This window comes from Heptranchias perlo, chromosome 32, assembly GCF_035084215.1.
Source record: "Heptranchias perlo isolate sHepPer1 chromosome 32, sHepPer1.hap1, whole genome shotgun sequence".
NCBI lineage: Eukaryota > Metazoa > Chordata > Chondrichthyes > Hexanchiformes > Hexanchidae > Heptranchias > Heptranchias perlo.
Window position 1 is genome coordinate 30,580,587 of NC_090356.1, and position 20,508 is coordinate 30,601,094.

At 44.6% G+C, this 20,508-nt stretch overlaps 1 protein-coding gene across 2 annotated transcripts in view; it reads right to left on the reverse strand.

The window, feature by feature from the left end:
* Window positions 1–1,855: 1,855 nt before the first annotated feature.
* Window positions 1,856–20,508, reverse strand: part of tmem269 (transmembrane protein 269) — a 142,914-nt gene continuing 124,261 nt past the window's right edge. For both annotated transcript variants that reach the window (XM_067970124.1, XM_067970125.1), the window contains exons 5-7: window positions 18,734–18,877; window positions 17,789–17,989; window positions 1,856–2,343 (exon numbers count right to left, since the gene is read on the reverse strand). In XM_067970124.1, the coding sequence (XP_067826225.1) occupies window positions 2,234–2,343; window positions 17,789–17,989; window positions 18,734–18,877 (455 nt within the window). In that variant the 3' untranslated portion in view covers window positions 1,856–2,233. The remainder of the gene's footprint in view (window positions 2,344–17,788; window positions 17,990–18,733; window positions 18,878–20,508) is intronic.

The following is a 20,508-nucleotide window of genomic DNA, read 5'->3' on the forward strand; positions in this document are numbered from 1 at the left end:
CCCATTATGGTGTGAAAGAAAGATTACTGATTTGCATCAGCGTGAACATGGATCCAGGAATGGCTTTGAATTATTTTAAATCAATTTTACACAGTATTTCAGAATCTCTTGCACCAAGTAAGGAGTCACCAATATAAGGATTTCCAAGAGATTGGTCTTCTGATCGATTGAGAAACCAAAGATGCAAAGGCACGAGTAGTGATGAAAGATATTATTTATGGCAGTAGTTCTAGTGACTATTTCCTACACTTCAAATAGCACACTGATCTGACATTTTGAAATTTGAGGTAGCAAAAGTGTGCATTTGGCTCATCATTTTGTAAGAAAACTCCACTCACTGAACCTGGTATTGTGCCATTTTCATCTGTTTTATGCCATGGGCCTAAAGTAGCTCTCCAAAGTCCAGGAATTTAGATTGCTTTTCACAAAGTACAGAGTACCTCACTCCCAAGACAGAATTCCTAAAATTCCTCTGCACCCAATGAAGCATGGAAGAATCATCCTAAAGTGTGCTGGGAAGAGTATATGATTCTGTATTCAGGGTCTGGTATAAACAATCAATCTTGGAAGGAAAATGGAGATATTTCTGCTGCCTTACCAAAGAGTGTGTGCTAAGTCTTCACGTGACCAGAAAGGAGTACCCAAAGATGACTTGACTTGAAACTTCCAAAGGGAGTGAGAACAGAATTGTTTTATGTGGCTCATGCTGTTAGTGTATGGAAATGTAGAACTTCTGCATTAAGTTGATCCAGGGATTTGCAGGAGCATATCACTGGCCTGGGATCCTCAGCCCTTTGGTTCACTTGAAGAGTGTGGCTTAGAAGATGGAAAGCTAAAGCCTGAGAATGTGCAGTATGCAAGAGGGCCAATTTGCTTGCTTCAAAGGTAGTATTCTTCACATCACTGGGGATTTAAGGGTGGTTGACAGAAAAGCTATCAAAGACCCCAATAGTGTTATCCCACTGATAAATGCAGTTTAACATTTGCTGATTACCACAAACCATAAACCCAGCCTGTATCTGATCTGACTGGGAGGGGCATTTTTTTATGATTAAACCAGTAAATATTGAAGAATTGACCTGTACTAAGGGATAGTTATAAGGAAGGTCTACTTCTTCCACTTAACCTAGTTTGAAGGTGGTCAAGAGCATTAACTCGAATAAGCTGGGCAGTGAAAGCTTCTGAGGTTATATGTCCTGACTCTGGACCAGCAATACGCATCTTGGTACAGCAAAACAGATTCAAGGAGAGTTCCATTGTGTTTGAAGGCTAACTCGATTTCTACTGTTGTTGGGGTCTGTTAGTGGCAGGATCCCTCAACGGCCCTCAGGTGTAGCTTGAGCTGCAATTTATCCTTTGCTTTGTACCAAAGTGAATGGTCCTTTCAGTTTAGTGGAGCACCAAGCAGGTGTTACATACGTTTTCGAATCAGGCAGCTATAGAGGGTGGAAAATGCTTGTTGGGATTTTGCGCAATGTATTTTTTTTACTTACGTTGCTGGATGAAAGTCAGAGGAAAAAAAACACTGAAAATAAACTTGAAGACAATTATAAACTGTCACCAACTGGAGTGAGCTGCATGGTATATATGGGGTTAGTAGTGGTTGGAGGGATGAAAAAGGATGGCTAAAAGTGACATGACTTTATATGACATGAGAAGGAGATTGAAAGGGCCAATGCTCCTATGCTCCACTTTCTTAAATTATTGTTGCTTACACAATTCTCCAATAACTTGCACTTATTCTAATTATCAGTTATCATAGAGAATGTGACTGAACAATTTGTTTCACTTTATTAAAGTGAAAAGTTTGAAAAGGAGAAAAATAATTTTCTGAATATATTAAAAAAGTGCTGAAACTTTTAATGAGTGATTTAAACAGAGATCTTATCCTCTAGAACTCACCATCGAAAAAGTTAGAGGAATAATGTGTTCTGTGCCTTTTTTTTGGGGAACCAGAAAAAATTCAGAAAGAGACGATTTGTATCTAAAAGCAAATACCTGCGAATGAGAAAAATTGTTAATGAAACATAAAATAAAAAATAAAGGTACCTCCAGAATTTTCAGAAAAATTAAACAAAAATGGACCATTAGCTAGGTCAGAAGGGTCAATCCATCTACAGTTTTCATGCATGAGGCTGTCTTTTTGTCATTTGACAAGAATCATTCTTGGGCTCTGGTTGCTGAACTGCTGCACCAAACCTGTCCCTGTGAAGGGAAAGGATGAAACATGATTTTAACACTCGTAGCTCCACAGAGTAGATGGGAAGAGAGTGTAGGAGAAACACCAAATAAGATAGTATGTGCAGGCCAGCCGCAGTGGACAGCAAAACAACACCATCAGACCTAGAAAACAGAGAAGAAAATTAATTTCAAATATTCAATACAGCCTGTATTTGCTTCCAAATACATTTTCCATTAAACAATATGCTTGCTTAAGACAAATTGATTTTAAAATGTTCACAAAATTAAACTTTTCTTGGTTAGTTAATGGAACATCTTTTATTTTAAGACTTTATCGATCAGTTTTCCCACTGCCAACATTGTGAAAGTAGGATGACAAACTTAATGATTACATAGTGTGTTCATTTATATGGATTCTATTCTACAGCATATACATATCCCCATTATAGTGTCAGTATATGACATTCCATGCTTCAAGGCAACAACATATTTGAAAGTTCATATGGTGTTGCTAAACCTAGAACTTGTGATTTATTACATTATCTGAACAATATATGCTATCCATTATTTTTCATACTCGCATAAGCTTGTGATCATACACCCTATAGGGGGAAAGGTATACATCATGTAATGAAATATGGTTCATACTAAAGTAGTATGAGTACAGCACTTAGTATTTACGGTGTGCATATATGTGTACCTACGTCTTGATTGACCACCTACCTACCTACCAGAATATTAGTTCTTTTGAGAATCTGTGGTATGTTTTTCTTATGGTATATTTAAACACATTTTTTAACGGCCTTCTCAACTTATTTACAGGTTTCACAAAATTATGGACAGAATCATGGAATCAGATCCCCAAAACACCGGTGAAAATCCCAGAATACCATGCAAGAAGAATGGAATTTGACTTATTGGTCACCAGAAATCAAAATGGCATCTGGCAGCAATTTTCCTGCCACTGAATTTGTGAAGCATGACAAAAGTTACAAGAAATAAGTGTGACACATTTGCAATCATAGTATCATAGTAGTTGCATCATAGTATGGTATAGTACAGAAGGAGGCCAATTGGCCTATCGTTCCTGTTCCGGCTCTTTAAAAGAGCTAGTCCCACTCCTCTGCTCTTTTTCCATAGCCCTGTACGTTTTTTCCCTTGAAGTATTTATCCAATTCCCTTTTGAAAGTTACTATTGAATCTGTTACCATTACCTTTTCAGGCAGTGCATTCCAAATCATAACAACTCATTGCATAAAAGAATGTTTCATGTCGCCTCTGGCTCTTTTGCTGATCACCTTAAATCGGTGTCCTCTGGTTACCGACCCTTCTGCCACTGGAAACGGTTTCTCCTTATTTACTCTATCAAAACCGTTCATGATTTTGAACACCTCTATCAAATCTCCTCTTAACCTTCTCTGTCCCAAGGAGAACAACCCCAGCTTCTCGTCTCTCCACTTAACTGAAGTCCCTCATCCCTGGCACCATTCTAGTAAATCTCTTCTGCACCCTCTCTAAGGCCTTGACATCCTTCCTAAAATGTGATGCCCACAATTGAACACAATACTCCAGCTGAGGCCTAAACAGTGTTTTTATAAAGGTTCAACATAACTTCCTTGCTTTTGTACTCTTATGACTCTATTAATAAAGCCAAGGATCCCATATGCTTTTTTAACGGCCTTCTCAACTTGTCCTGCCACCTTCAAAGATTTGTGTACAAGACGTATATATCAAAAATTAATGTCACTTATTTACAGGTTTCACAAAATTATGGACAGAATCATGAAATCAGATCCCCAAAACACCAGTGAAAATCCCAGAATACCATGCAAGAAAAATGGAATTTGACTTATTGGTCACCAGAAATCAGTCACTCTGATAATCCAGTGCACACTACTTAATGCCCCCATTGTTATACAACAGTGTATCCTCTGACTTACTGTAAGCGACACTATGGGACATATGCGTCTCCATTCCTTCCTCAGCTCATCCAGCTCCTGAAACCCTCATTCATGCTTTTGTTACCTCCAGACTCGACTATTCCAATGCTCTCCTGGCTGGCCTCCCACCTTCCACCCTCCATAAACTTGAACACTCATCCACAACTCAGCTGTCTGTATCCTAACTCGCATCAAGTCCCGTTTACCTATCATCCCTGTGCTCGCTGACCTACATTGTCTCCCGGTCCAGTAATGCCTTGATTTTAAAATTCTCATCCTTGTGTTCAAATCCCTCTATGGCCTCACAACTCTCTGGGCTCGATTTTCGGGCGAAGGAGCGGGTGTGCGCGCACCTCCCGAATGCGGAAGTCCCGCCGGCTTTACTTTGCATAGTTTGTCAGCTAGTTCAGCTAGTTGAACTACTTGAACTACTTAATTGACTCGACATTTTGGCAGGGGAGCGATTTTGAAGCATCTTCAGTGGGAACCACTCTCTGTTGCAACAGACGTGTTTCAGCCAGCAGCCAGTGGGAGATGCAAATGCTTACTTGACAGATAGGGAGAAAACATCATTTATTGCAGCAGGGAACTCTATCACTTCAGACAAAGTTTTGGCTGCAAGATCTTTGTGTTTTCATGCAAAATTCTTGCTTTCCACCCAAAACTCTGCTGTTCAAACATATTTAACAACTTTGTGGACCCCCTCAAACTCACACCGTCAGAATTGGGGGGGGGTGCCATGGCTGCATTCACCAGTACATCCGAGGACGAGCAACATCACCAGCCTCGCCAGGCACCTGCACAAGAGCACAGAGAGCAACAACAGAGAGAGCGACATCGCAGGAGGCACTACCCTTGCCACGGAGCAGCGCATATGGAGGGTCAGAGTCAGTCGCCAGGTAGTCGCAGACATCTGCAGCCTCCTTCATGCCGAGCTGCTCCCGGCTGGGCCGAGCAGCAGCTCCTTACCTGTCGCTATCAAAGTCACCACTGCCCTCAACTTTCCAGGGTGCCACTGGGGACATCACTGGGGTCTCTCAGTTGTCTGCACAGAAGTGCATAAGGCAGGTCACCAACGGCTTGTTTCGCAGGGCCTCGTACTACGTCAACTTCCCCCATGGACGGAGCCAGACGGAGAGGGCAGTGGGATTCAACGCTGTGGCTGGCTTCCCACGGGTGCGGGGTGTACTCGACTGCCCCCATATAGCAATATGAGCACCTCCACATGAGCCAGGACTGTTCATCAACAGGAAGGGCTATCACTTCATCAACACTCAGCTCGTTTGTGACCACCGCAAAAGATTTCTTCATGTATGTGCTAGATACCCTGGCAGCTGCCACGATTTCTTCATTCTCCGGGAATCCAACATCCCGCCCCTCTTCCATGTACCGAACACCCGTAAGGGCTGACTCCTCGGGGACAAGGGATATCCCCTGCACAAGTGGCTCATGACACCTCTGAGGAACCCCATCACCGAGCAACATCGCTACCAGGTCTACAACTGAGCATGCTATAGGGTTGCTCAAGATGCGCTTCAGGTGCCTTGATCGTTCTAGGGGAGCGCTTCAATACGCACCAGAGTGGGACGCATTAAAGTCGTGTGTTGTGCCCTGCACAACAGGGCACAACAGAGAGAAGTGCCACTGGAGGAGGCCTCATCCGCATCTGCCACCCAAATTGAGGAGGAGAAGGCGGATGAGGAGGAGGAGGAGGAGCAACCTATGGGCGGAACAGCGGCTCACCTGGCTGCTCGTGAGGCCAGGGAGTCAATGGTATGTGAATGGTTCTCCTAACATCAAATAGTGTGAAGAGTCCAGTCCTTACATCATTTGGATAGAGCAGTGCCCACACCAGCGTCCCCCCCACCCCCACACCCGGTCCCTGCACAAAACAGTCCTGCAACTACACATACGCCCACTGTAGAGTGACCCAATGGGTGGCATCAAGTGTCGGCGTTCATGGTGAATCTCATGAAAGGGCCTTATTACAGAAGCCAGTCAAGAATGGCCAAGACGTGGCAGTACAGGTGACAATAATAATATTTAACTTGAGTTTAACAAAAAGCAAATATAAATAAAAAACATGACCAACCGTCAAACACCCTTGTGCATCCCCTTCATGCTTACAAAACCTTCGCCTTTCGCTTCCAACTACTTCTACCTGGTGCATCCCCTGTGGCTGCAGCAGAGGTAGTGGCAGGTTGCTCTTGTTCATAGCCTTACCGATTAGATGCTTTGGGCCTATGCCCTCTGGGTTTTGGTGCCCGTGAGGGCCACTCCAAAGACTGCTCCACCTGCATCTGTGCAAGGGCAGACTCGGCCACCTGGAGAGAAGGCAGCATTACGGGTACTGGTTGAGAGGGGGGCAATGGGTGAGACATGGGAGCGCTTTGAGTGGTGTCCCCACCTCCATGTCTCCTTTCGCCATCATCCCTCCCCTGGGCCAGGCCCACATCATTTCTACCACTCTGCTGGACGACAGTTTGGAGGACATTTGTGAAGCTTTGTAAGGCCAGTGCTAGTGTATCTGCCTGCCTGTTTAAGACGGCAGAACGTTGTTCACCCTGAGTCCGAACGGCCGTTGTCAGGGCCTGCATGGACTCATTTGTGAGCCGTGCTTGAAGCTCAACGGAGGCTAGCCTTCCCTCCATCGCAGACATTCCCGCACTTACCCACGACAGTATGTCAGAGATGCCCTCACGTCCCTGTGACACTATCTCGGAGATTCCCTTCCTTACCTGTGCCACCATTTCACTCATGCAGGAGTTGGACTCCTCCATCCTCTGTGCTATTGTGGAGCATTCTCCTTTTAAAGGATGGCCCCCAGGGTTCAGTATCGGTGTCTAGCTGAGCAGAGCATGGAGAGAAGTGCTCCCACCGATGTGAACTCTCCACAGCTGCCCCTGCCACCAGTGTCTGCTCGTGCTCACGTGTGTGGTAACTCACCATGTGCGACCCTAACTAACTGCAGACTAGGACCTACTGAGGTGTGAGTATCTGCGCTGGTGGATGGCTCGCTCAGATGTGACGGTGCACCCTCAGAAGCCGGCAGGTCCTCTGAGGAATCGCCCTCTGCCGTCACAGCAGTCGCTGAAGGCCCTGTAAGAGAATAGAAGGTAATATTAAGCATGATCACAGATGTGTCATGTTGCGATGAGCATACTGAGGTGCTGAAGATGGCGAGGCATGTTAAAATCAATTCATACTGTGTGTGTTGAATGTTAAAGTTCTGTCACCAGATGTTTATTGGGTGCAGTCTCGGCGTCCCCGATGGACAGGCACTCGAGGGTGCGGCTCAGCTCCAGAGCCTCCTGCTCCGCGTCTGTGAGGACGACGATTTGTTGCGGCCCGCCTCCGGTTTTTGCCGTCTCCCGTGCATTCTGGGCTCTCTTCCCCTGTAAGGGGAGAAAGTACAGACATGTGAGTGAGTGATGGTGACGTGGCCAATCGATGAAAGTAATCGATGAAAGTATTGGTTTGGGTGCGGCTGACCGTGAAAGAGATGCATCAGAGGGTGAGTATGAGACCGAGCCATGACATTGTATGAGGATTGGGTTGAGTGGTCGTGGTGGGGTGACTAATGGGGAAGTAAGGAAGTGCTGAGGAAGTGCAGGTAAGTTGAGGATGAGCCTTAAGTAGGCGTGAGGAGTGATGGAATAAAGTAGTGTTGGTAGTGCAGAATGAGTTGGGGGGGTGGGGGCGGTTATGTGGAAGACAGAATGTGGGAGAATGAGTAAGTGTACTCACTTTGGCTGGCCTAGTTAGGTCATTGAAGCGTTTCCTGCACTGGATCCAGGTGCGGGAGATGTTGCTGCTGCTGGTGACCTTGTCTGCCTCCTTGAGCCAGGCCTTCTTGGTGGCAGAGGTAGGCCACTTCCTCCTGTCCGCTGGGTAGAAGACATCCCTCCTCCTCCTCACCCCATCCAGCAGCACCTGAAGTGAGGCATCACTAAATCTAGCAGCAGCTTTTCCCCTGTGCTGCTCCATTGTGCTGTGTGGGTGTTTGCTCCAGGAGCAGCCATTGTGTGATGCGGGTGCGCAATCTGCCCGCTGCGCAGCTTTCGGACGGCAAACCCAGAAGCCACGTTAAGTGGCTCCAATTGACCCGCAATCGTGTGGGAAACGGACAGATTTTATTGGGCGGGTTACCAACGTGCCCAATCACCGCCCCCCCCCCGCTAATATCGGGGCTTGTATCTCTGTAACTTCCTACAGCCCTTTGAGAACTCTGTGTTCCTCCAACTCTAGCCTCTTGTGCAATCCCGATTTCCCTCGTCCCACAATTGGCAGTTGAGCCTTCAGCTGCCTAGGCCCTAAGATCTGTATTTCCCTCCCCATCCCTGTTCGCTGCTTCACCTCTCTCTCCTCCTTTAAAGATGCTGCGTAAAACCTACCTCTTTGACTAAGCATTTGTTCACCTGTCCTGATGTCTCCTTCTTTAGCTCGGTGTTAATTTTATTCTGATTTTGCTCCTGTGAAGCGTCTTGGGACGTTTTACTACATTAAAGGTGCTATATAAATGCAAGTTGTTGTTATATTTTAAAAAGAATTCATTCATGGGATGTGGGCGTCGCTGGCGAGGCCAGCATTTATTGCCCATCCCTAATTGCCCTCGAGAAGGTGGTGGTGAGCCGCCTTCTTGAACCGTTGCAGTCCGTGTGGTGACGGTTCTCCCACAGTGCTGTTAGGAAGGGAGTTCCAGGATTTTGACCCATCTACTATATATATATAAAATATACATACACATACATTAACACACGAGTATATATATATATTTTGTCTTTATCGCTTCCATATTATAAACACTGTGGCTGGGATTTTGTTTTGTGGCCAGAAAGTCATGGGCTCAGAGTGTGGAATTTCCTGACGTGCATTCCTGCCACATGCAGGAGTGCTGTAATGGAAAATCCCGGATGGTATGTCTAGCATGTATTAAAAGTATAAATAAATAAAAGAACCCTCCAGCAACCTAAAACACTAGAGCTAGGATCGCTGTAGTCGCTTAATTGACATCTGCAGGAACACACCCAGTGCTAGTTTAACAGCAGCAGCCTCTTTATCCTATGAACTCAGCAATTAGACTTTGTAACCTTAAAGGGCCGCTTTACATGGTATAATGTTCCTGGCCTTATAAAACAGTGCATCTTCTGACTTACTATAAGTAATGCCATGGGAGATTTGCTGGTATATTGTAAAAGTGGTACAGCTCTCCCACATTTCCTGACTGTTACATTTTTCCTTTCTTCTGCAATACACGGCAAGTGTCACGCTGATATTTCTGTGTACTTATTGAAAAAAAAACAAAAGCAGTCATTTGACACAGGAGACAGAAATTCCGTAATCTTGAGTGACTTACCAAATCATAATTAAAAAGAGAAAAAAAAACAGAGTTGTGAGCTACGGCCAGAAGAGCAATTAAACTCTGACCTCGCCCAGTATTTGTCTAACAGCAATTAGTCTTAGTTACATTTAGCAGCTGCATTACATTGTATAACATGGTTCTTATAAAAGAGCATATTATCCAACTTACACTGTGTATACACATCTATATCTTGTGTAAAACTTACACTTCCTGTATAGATAACACCTACTTCCTTTCTTCTGTCACACTTTTCTATCGCAGTCATGCGTAGTGTTATTTCTTAGCAATATTTATTCTACTTATCTCTGGCTTATTCTACCCACATGTCTTTCAGCCCACCAAATTTCTTCCAGCCGATTAGCTGGTAATCAAATTTATTATTTAGAATTAATGTTAATTTTTTTAGGCAGAAGAGAGTAGTTCAGTGAACTAATCAGATCACTTAACCAAAGATTTCTGAGTCCTTTTATCCACCATTTTTTCAGAAACTGAAATTTCTAATATCCAAAATAAGATTTTAAATGTAATAAAACAAAAAATATTACATGTTTCACAATAACATTATTGAACTTGCAACCTCAACCCCAGTGTGCAGACACATTTACCTACCTTGCGGACCCCCTCAAACGTACATCTTTCGGATGGGGGCCGCCATAGCTGCAGTCATGAGCTCATCGGAGGACGAACAGCATCACCAGTCTCGCCGGCCACGCCGTCCACCTCTGACACGTGGAGCTCCACAACACAGTGCTGTGACACATCCACCTGCACAGCAGGAGGGAGGGCAACCGCAGACAGAGATGCGTCGCAGAAGGTACTACCCTCGCCACAGGGTTTACAGACCGAGGCTCAGCTTCCTGGACCTCTCTGAGCAGAAGTGCACACGAAGGCTCAGAGTCACTCGGCATGTAGTCGTGGACATCTGCAGCCTCCTTCATGCCGAGCTGCTCCCGGCTGGCCCGAGCACCATCTTCTTACCTGTCGCTGTCAAAGTCACCACTGCCCTCAACAACTTCTCCTCCGCATCCTTCCAGGGTGCCATCGGGGACATCGCCGACATCTCTCAGTCGTTTGCACAAAAGAGCCCTGCAAATACACCTACACTCACTCTGCAGTCAGGTGTGGGTCTTCATGGTGATCCTCAGGAAAGGGCATTATTTCACAAACCAGACAAGATTTGCAAAGACATGGCAGTGTTGGTGACAATATAATATGTAACGTGAGTTGATCAGAAATTCAATATAAGTAAAAACCATGACAAACCCTCAAACACCCTTGTGCATCCCCTTCATGCTCACGACACGTTTACCTTATGCTTCCTACTGCACATATGTGATGCATGCCCTGTGGCTGCAGCACAGGTACTGGCAGGTTGGGTGAGGCTGACCGTGAAAGAGATGCATGAGAGGGTGAGTATGAGATGGAGCCATGAGATTGTATGAGGATTGGGTTGAGTGGTAGTGGTGGGATGAGTACTGGTGAGGTGAGTAAGTGCAGGTAAGATGAGGATGAGCTTTGAGTGGGTGTGAGGAGTGATGTGATAGAGTAGTGTTGGCAGTGCAGAAGGAGATGTGGGGTGGGGGCGGTGATGTGGCAGACGGAGTGTAAGGGAATGAGTAAGCGTACTCACTTCGGCTGACCTACTCAGGTCATTGAAGCGCCTCCTGTACTGTATGCAGGTGCGTGATATGTTGGTGGTGCTGGTGACCTCCTCTGCCACCTCGAGCCAGGCCTTCGTGGTGGCAGAAGCAGGCCACTTCCTCCCGTCCGCCGGGGAGAAGATCTCTGTCATCCTCCTCCTCCTCCTCACCCATCCAGTTGGAACTGGAGTGAGGCATCATTAAACCTGGGAGCAGCCTTCCCCCTGGGCTGCTCCATGCTGTAATTTTGGCTCCTTTCTGCAGCATCAGTCAGTGGAGGACTGCCTCTTTAAATAGGGCTCCTCCAGCTGACAGCCTATGATGCGGCTGCGCAGTCCGCCCGCTGCGGACTGCGCAGCTTTCCAGCGCAAAACCCGGAAGCCGAGGTAAGTGCCTTCAATTAGGCTGCGATCGCGTGTGGAGTACCCCGAGTTCACTGGCGCGTTACCCATGCGCCCAGTCGACCCCCCACTGCCAACCCGCCTCCCTCCTAAAATCGAGCCCCAAAAATCTATCCATCTCAACCTTGAATATACTCAACGACTCAGCATCCACAGTCCTTTGGGGTTGAGAATTCCAAAGATTCACAACCCTCTGAGTGAAAAAATTCCTCCTCATCTCAGTCTTAAATGGCCGACCACTTATCCTGAGACTATGCCCCCTAGTTCTAGACTCTTCAGCCAGGGGAAACAACCTCTCAGCATCTACCCTGTCGACCCCCTCAGAATCTTATATGTTTCAATGAGATTACCTCTCATTCTTCTCAACTCCAGAGAATATAGGCCCATTCTACTCAATCTCTCATCGGAGGACAACCCTCATTCCAGGAATCAATCTAGTGAATCTTTGCCTCTAAGGCAAGTATATCCTTCCTTGGATAAGGAGACCAAAACTGGGCTTAGTACTCTAGGTGTAGTCTCACCAAAACCCTGTACAATTGTAGTAAGACTTGCACTTAATTGGGCCAAATTTCATATTCATAGAACAGTGCCAAATCACAATTCAACTTGCTAATGAAGAAGTAGCAAGGGGAAATCAAACCAATGAAGAAATATCAAGGAGAGCTGAAAACTATCAGTAATAGCCTTCAGCAAATGGCGACCAATAGAAAACCAGCAAGGAGTAGAAGAATTAGTTAAATTATTCAAAATATTCTTGCAATGTTCATTTAGCCACCATCTGGTTTTCTCAGTAACTGAAGGAAATAAAACTGGAAAATAACAACAAACTACATTGTTCACAATGATATTGTTGAACTTATCTATACAGTTGGCTTTTCTGTGTTTGAAATCACCAAAAATATTTCTCCCCATAACCTTTCCCCTGTTTCAGGAGACTGGGACTTTAGCTCATGGGTGTTACGTTTTGGGATTCCTGACCAATGATTTTGCTACAGAAGGGTCTGGGTATGGTTTATATTGAAGTGTTACTTTTAAGTTACATTTAGCTCAAAATGGTTTCAAGTACTCTTGGCAGCCAGAGCTGGGAGGGGGAGGTGCACTAGGGTTAGGGTTATTTAAACTAAGCCAGACTGACTGGTCTGTGCAATGTTTTCTGTCCTCAGAACAGGCAATAAAAGCCCATTTATACCTTCCAGCGAACCATCCAGATCTATTGTGTCAGGATGACCATTTTCATTTTGAGAGCAACAGAAAATAGTTTGTAGGGGTCTTCACCCAGGGACGATAGTAGCTAATTGGCAGTTCTACCAGTCAAAGACAGAGGACCGAAGAGATTAAGCGACCAACATCCTGCCCAATGTGAAGACAAAGGGGACAGAAAAGCACATGTTCTGGGTCAGTGCGGGGAGATCTGCCAAGAGGCAGGCAAGGACCAAGACTGCATTAAACTAAAGGGGGCAGTAGCAACATGGATATTGAATTGGCTAAGGGACAGGAAACAGAGAGTAGCGATAAACAGTTGTTTTTCGGACTGGAGGGAGATATACAGTGGCGTTCCCCAGAGGTCGTTGCTGGGACCACTGCTTTTCTTGATCTATATTAACGACTTCGACTTGGGTGTACAGGGCACAATTTCAAAATTTGCAGTTGACACAAAACTTGGAAGGGTCGTAAACAGTAAGGAGGATAGTCATAGAGTCATAGAGTTATACAGCACGGATAGAGGCCCTTCGGCCCATCGTGTCCGTGCCGGCCATCAAGCCCAGTCTAATCTAATCCCATATTCCTTGATAGACTTCAAGAGGATATAGACAGGTTGGTGGCATGGGCGGAACGTGGCAGATGAAATTTAACACACAAAAATGCAAAGTGATAAATTTTGGTAGGAAGAACGAGGAGAGGCAATATAAACTAGAGGGCACAACTCTAAAAGGGGTACAGGAACAGAGAGATCTGGGGGTCTATGTGCACAAATCGTTGAAGGTGACAGGGCAGGTTGACAAAGTGGTTAAAAGAAAGCATATGGAATCCTGGGCTTTATAAATAGAGGCATAGAGGACAAAAGTATGAAAGTCAAGATGAACCTTTATAAAAAACTGGTTCGGTCACAACTGGAATATTGTGTCCAGTTCTGGGCACCGCATTTTAGGAAAGATGTGAAGGCCTTAGAGAGGGTGCAAAAGAGATTTATTCGAATGATTCCAAGGATGAGGGACTTTAGTTACGTGGATAGACTGGAGAAGCTGGGGTTGTTCTCCTTGGAACAGAGAAGGTTGAGAGGAGATATGATAGAGGTATTCAAAATCATGAAGGGTCTAGACAGAGTAGATAGAGAGAAACTGTTCCCTTTGGCAGAAGGGTCAAGGACCAGAGGACATAGATTTAAGGTGATTGGCAAAAGAACCAATGGTGACATGTGGAAAACCTTTTTATGCTGAGAGTGGTTAGGATCTGGAATGCACTGCCTGAGGGGGTGGTGGAGGCAGTTTCAATCATGGCCTTCAAAAGGGAACTGGATAAGTACTTGAAAGGAAAAATTTGCAGGGCTATGGGGATAGTGTGGGGGAGTGGGACTAGCTGGATTGCTCTTGCATAGAGCCAGCACGGACTCGATGGACCGAATGGCCTCCTTCCGAGCTGTAATCTTTCTATTAAACTAGAGCTGGTCAGATTCAGATAGAGCTGTGTAGTAGATTCGTAAGTATTTAGCCCTCTGACAGAGATAGCGTGGCTTTGTTGTGTTCTATGTTATGGGAAGCATTATGAAAGAAGGTAAATGTTTGGATTTTCTACACTGTTCATTCATATATAATCTGTAAAATAACTTTTGTAACTTCTTATTGATATTGTCTTACCAGGGCGTCCATCATTTCCGCCTCTAAGAAGATTGGAGAAATGCACATGATTGTACATGCAAGTTTATGGTATACATTTTGTAAAACATGGGGTTATTATTATGGTCCAGGGTCATGCTATTGAATTACTAGATATTAGACAGTACTGGTAAACTGATCGTAAGGGACTTGGGATCTGCTTATGGGAGAAACCAGTGACAATGAGCCTGAGAACATATCCACAGCAGATCTCAAATTTGTTACAGTGGGTCCATCCACAACTATCATTTGAATGAAGAGGCTCAACCACATAGCAGACTACAATGCCCAGAATGCACTTGTTTAACTTTGCGCAAGCACAATGTGGACAAAAACTCCTAGCATACTATCACAAGAATTGTTTTAAAATGAGTGAAACGTAGGCTGGTCATTCAGACAGCACGCCATGACTTGCTGTTTGTCAGCACCGCCTTTCTTCCCCTCTGTATTACAATGAAAATAGTCTGATGACTGGCAGCAATAAAACCCAGAGAAGCCACTTGTATCACTTAATTCTGTACTTTGAAGGTAGCTGTGATTGTTCTAATATACAAAAATATTAGAACAATGTAAAGCATGAACTTTTGAACTTAGGTTAATAACAGGAACAACAATGTAATTAACTACATACAAGTGCTAATTAATAAACATAGAAACAGGAATAGGCCACTCAGCATCTCGGGCCCACTCTGCCATTCAATTAGATCATGGCTGATCTGTATCTTAATTCCATCTACCCACCTTGGTTCTGTAACCCTTTGTACCCCTGCCTAACAAAAATATATCAATCTTTGACCTGAAACATTAACTCTGTTTCTTTCTCCAAAGATGCTGCCTGACTTGTGAGCTTCTCCAGCATTTTCTGTTTTTATTTTTATCAATCTCAGTCTTGAAATTTTTAATTGACTCCCAGCCTCAACAGTTTTTTGGGAGAGTTCCAGATTTCCACTACCCTTTGTGTGGAAAAGTGCTTCCTGACATCACCCCTGAACGGCCTAGCTCTAATTTTAAGGTTACACCCCTTTGTTCTGGACTCCCCCAGCAGAGGAAATAATTTCTCTCCCAATCAAATCCTTTAATCATCTTAAACACCTCAACTAGATCACCCCGTAATCTTCTATGCCCAAGAGAATACAAGCCTAGTCTATGCAACCTGTCCTCATATTTCAACCCTTTTAGCCCAGGTATCATTTTGGTGAATCTGCACTGCACTCTCTCCAAGGCCAATATATCCTTCCTGAGGTATGGTGTCCAGAACGGAAAGCAGTACTCTAAATGGGGTCTAACCAGAGCTTTTTATAACTGTAACATAACTTTCACCTCTTTTGTATTCCAGCCCCCTTTAAAGGCCAACATTCCATTGGCCTTTTAAATTATTTTTGTACCTGTCCACTAGTTTATAATGATTTCTGTACTGGGACCCCTAAATCTCTCTGCTTCTCTACAGTGCTTAGCTTCTCACCATTTAGAAAATACTCTGATCTATCTTTCTTCGGGCCAAAGTGATGACAAAGGGTTAAATTATGAGGACGGGTTGCATTCCTTTGAGTATAGAAGATTAAGGGGCAATCTGATTGAGGTGTTTAAGGTGTTTAAAGGATTTGATAGGGTAGATAGAGAGAAACTATTTCCTCAGGTGGGGGAATCCAGAACAAGGGGGCATAGCCTTAAAATTAGAGCTAGGCCGTTCAGGGATGATGTCAGTAAGCACTTCGTCACACTAAGAGTAGTGGAAATTTGGGATTCTCTCCCCCAGAATAACAAATTGTTTGCTGTTTGGGATAACAACTTCAATGCCTAGCTCATTTGCATTTTAACTACCGGTTGTCTCAATGCTTTTTTTAAAACTTCTGTGAAAACTTGTCCCTCTCCTCAGGTACTATCTCCCTCCTTTTCAAATCTGCCATCATCACCCCCTCCTCAAAAAACCCACCGTTGACCTTTCAAACTACCGCGCCATCTCCTATCTCCCTTTCATCTCCAGAGACCTTGAACGTGTTGTTTCCTCCCAAATCCGTCCCTCTACTCCATGTTTTGAACCTCTCCAGTCAGGTTTCTGCCCCTGCCACAGCGCTGAGCAGCTCTAGTCAGTCACAAACAAAATCCTATGTGACTGTGCGTGTTGCACTATCCCTCCTCATCCTCTCGACCTGTCTGCAGCTTTTGAAACAATTGACCACACCATCCTATTCCAATGTTTCTCCTCCAATGTCCGCTGGGTGGGACTGCGCTCGCCTGGTTCCACTTTTACCTACCCAGTCGCAGCCACAGAATCCCCCACAATGGCTTCTCTTCCCACTCCTGCACCTTTACCTCTGGAGTTCCTCAAGGATCTATCCTTGGCTCCCTCCTATTTCTCATCTACATGCTGCCCCTCAGTGATATCATCCGAAAACACAATGTCAGGTTCCATATGTACGCTGACAATACCCAGCTCTACCTCACCACCACCTCCTTCCACCCCTCCACAGCCTCTGTGTTGTCATGCTGCTTGTTCAACATCCAGTACTGGATGAGCAGAAATTTCCTTCAATTAAACATTGGGAAGACTGATGTTATTTGCCTAGAAATTCAGGAGTGCACATTTACATTCCTTGCACGGGAATATTTAGCCTTGGACCTCATTGTAGTAGAACCGACATGGCACACCAGCCCGCTGCCGAAGACCACAGAGGAGTGGTGAGAAATCGGGCATTGCTAACGTCACAGTGACCCTCAGGTAAATGGGTCCGGGATGGGAGGGGCGGCACAACACGGGGCCGGGGGTTGGGATTGGGTCTGGGGGCCTGCAGCCGCGGGGCCCAGATATGTGGGAGATTGGGAGCTGGGGGGGGGGGGGGGTGGGGGAGGAAGATTGGGGATCTCGGGGCCGGGGATTGGGGGTCAGGAGAGAAGGCCGGGGCGGGGAGGATCGGGGGTTCAGGTGAGGAGGTGATTGGGAGGGTGGTTAAATGTGGGGTCGGGAGGAACACAGTAGAACCTGGTAGTACAGCAGGAGAAACCCTTTCAGGTAGATGCTAAAATCAATTTTGCACACTTCAACAAGAATAATGTGGACCGCTGCAACCCCGGGCTCTCCTCCCTCTGCGATCGCAGTCCGCCGCATATATGTTAATGAGGCCTCCTACCACCATTATCGGACTGTTGGTCTGTGCGCTTCGCTGGTTGGCCACCCAAAAGTTATAATCTACCCCAATATGTAAGATGTACGACAATGAAAGAAACCATTTCTGTAACAATAATATCACAGAAACTCATTATATCACAAAATGGCTAGCACTGTTGGCCATTTTTGCTAAAAACAATGGAAAGCATATGAAGCAGGAATAAACTGAAAATGCATACCCTCAGTATGTACACAACCTCATTGTTGCTTGACAGTCCTACCCACCTCCAATGTAAACTACTTTTTTCCAGAGCTGTGACTCCAGGACCTTGTCATGAGGGTAGTTGCCCTGGTCAGTCATGAAGAGGATCATCACCACTGCTGCAATGTACAGGAGGAAGCGATTGCCTCCAGTCAAGAGAGAGGTGCAGGCTAGGATGGCTGAGGCATAAGGACATGGTAGGCCACGGTAGACGAATGGGATTCCTAAAAGAAAAATAGTACTAATAGACCTTAATATCATCCTGGAAATCATTGAAATCAATAACTAGAATTCTGGGGCAGACTGCTTGATCATACAGTTTAAAGGAAAGGAGTTTTCAAATTTGCTACTTTTATTTAAACAATTAGCACTGAAAAGGCATTTGCAGGAGTACAAAATATGCACATTTGTGCGACAGCTGTAAAGACTCCCTCCGTATTTACTTCATGATCACAAACATTTTGTCCCACACCGCCCCTCCGTTTGCTGCAGTATATTTGTTTTTGTAATGTGCCATGCAGGGTGCAGGAGGGTAATGCAACAACAATAAACTATTAGCCTCCTGCTACCAAGAGGATGAGTGACTTACCCCCAGGACTTACCTTATATCACCCTTGAGTCAGATGCTTGGAAGTGTGCAACAGTTAGTACCATGTAACAACTCTCCCTCCTAACCCTGCTGCAATGCTTCCCCACTGCCGTGCAGTTGGGAACTCTGCAGAGTGGAAGATTAACCTGCACTGCAGTGGAGTTCAAACATGCTGTACCGTGACAGCACAAAAAAATTAAATATCTTCTAATAGTTGATATAAACTCTATTTGGAGATATTTAAGGGAACAATATAGGTCACTGCCTATATGACCCATGTAATACTTTGCGTAAACTAGGAAAATATTTGTATTCTCAGTATAAACAGTAATCCCTCACTATTCTGAACACACATGGACCAAAGAAAGTGAATTCTTACCACTAGAAAAGAAGCAGAGGCGTGCGAACACAGCCATCACATAGCAGATGACAAATACGCTGTCGAGTATGCCGTGGGCCTGCAGCAACAGAGAGGTTGCGATTCCAAATGTCGTGAAATCTGCAAAATCATCCAATTTGGCTCCTGTAATCAAATGAAAACAGAACTAGTGAATTTCCATCTGCTATGAACTACAGCAGTTTGAGAGCCACAGCTTCATTACACAGACCGCCACAGACAGTCAGACCTGTGGTATCTGCGATTCATTAAACCGAATGTCTTGGGATCAGAACAATTTTTCCTGACAAACACTCGAGTACTGGATACTCTAAAAATTCCTCCAAATCAGAGTTAACCTGATAGCCTATACATCATATCAAATCCCCATTTTTCTCTGCTCATTAAACCAAAATAGCTCTTCTTTAGACTGATTTATTGTCACTTAGCATGCATACTTTTCTCCTAGTAATTCTCAGGTCCTAGTTCCTTAACGAGGAGTTTTGGTCAGGTTTTCAGACTTCAGCTCTGTGGGAGTGATGACCATCTCAACATCTGTTAAAGAAGCTCGCTCTGACATCTGCATTGTGCAGTAATGGTAGCTGTGCATTTGGAAGCTGCTACATAGAAATAAAGGAAGACGCATTTATACAGCGCCTTTCATGACCTCAGGATGTCCCAAAGCGATTTACAACCCTTGAAGTATTTCTGAAGTGTGGGCACTGTTATAACAGAAAGTACAAGCACAGTCTGAGTGTGGCATGTGTTCTTGAACATCTCCCATCTATTGTTATTTTTATGTAAAAATTTGGTTTTAATAAAACAAATCCAAACACTGCATTTATATTTAGTTTTTGTTCCTTTAAAGGTTTTTGGAATGATATCTGATTAATCAGAAGGTTTGCCATGCATAATAAAATTAGGTATACAAAGTGAATTTGGGTAAATCATCTGTGGCAGTATATAAAAGAAAATTTCATGATGCACAATGTGCAACACTTCCAGTGCACAAGAGAGATTAGTGCAATACTCAGGAAATTAGGGCCTGGGACTGCAAGTTTCTAAGCAAAGTGCAACTGACTCCACTTGGTTTTCTCTTGTAAATATTAATTATCTGTGTGTAGTGCATTTCGTTCTAAATAGTATGTATGCTGGAGTTTTGCTTCATTAACTCTGGGGGTCCTGGAGATAGGTTGCAGAACTTTCCCCTCGAATATTAAGCGCTGGATTTTCCACTGCTGGCCGCCCACTGTTGTGGCGTAAATCAGGAAGCCAGTCACAGAATAGGGCAGGAGTTCCATCTGCCTCATACAGATGAGCGCTTCATTTAAACATTAATTTGGGATGTGTCCGTTCAGTCCTGCTTGTCATTTCCCGTCATTCACAATGCCAGATCTAAACCATGTCCATTTGAAATGGGCATCCAGTATTGATAAGTGGTGGAATACTATACAGAAGGACATGAAAAAGACATAGAAATATTAAGGTGAGTTTTATTTCAGCCTCTTAATTGTCTTTCTTCTTTTTTTCTGTTAGCATTTAGGTTCTCGAGTCTTTGTGCCGATTGTTGTAAATTACTTCCCCCTCCCCACATCATTTCTAGCACTAATGGACTTCTCAATGGGAATTGATATCTGAGGTGTTAATGGCTGCAGACAGGTCGAGAAGGATGAGGAGGGATAGTTTACCACAGTCATAGTCACATAGGATGTCATTTGTGACTTTGATAAGAGCTGTTTCAGTACTGTGGCAGGTGTGGAAACCCGATTGGAGAGGTT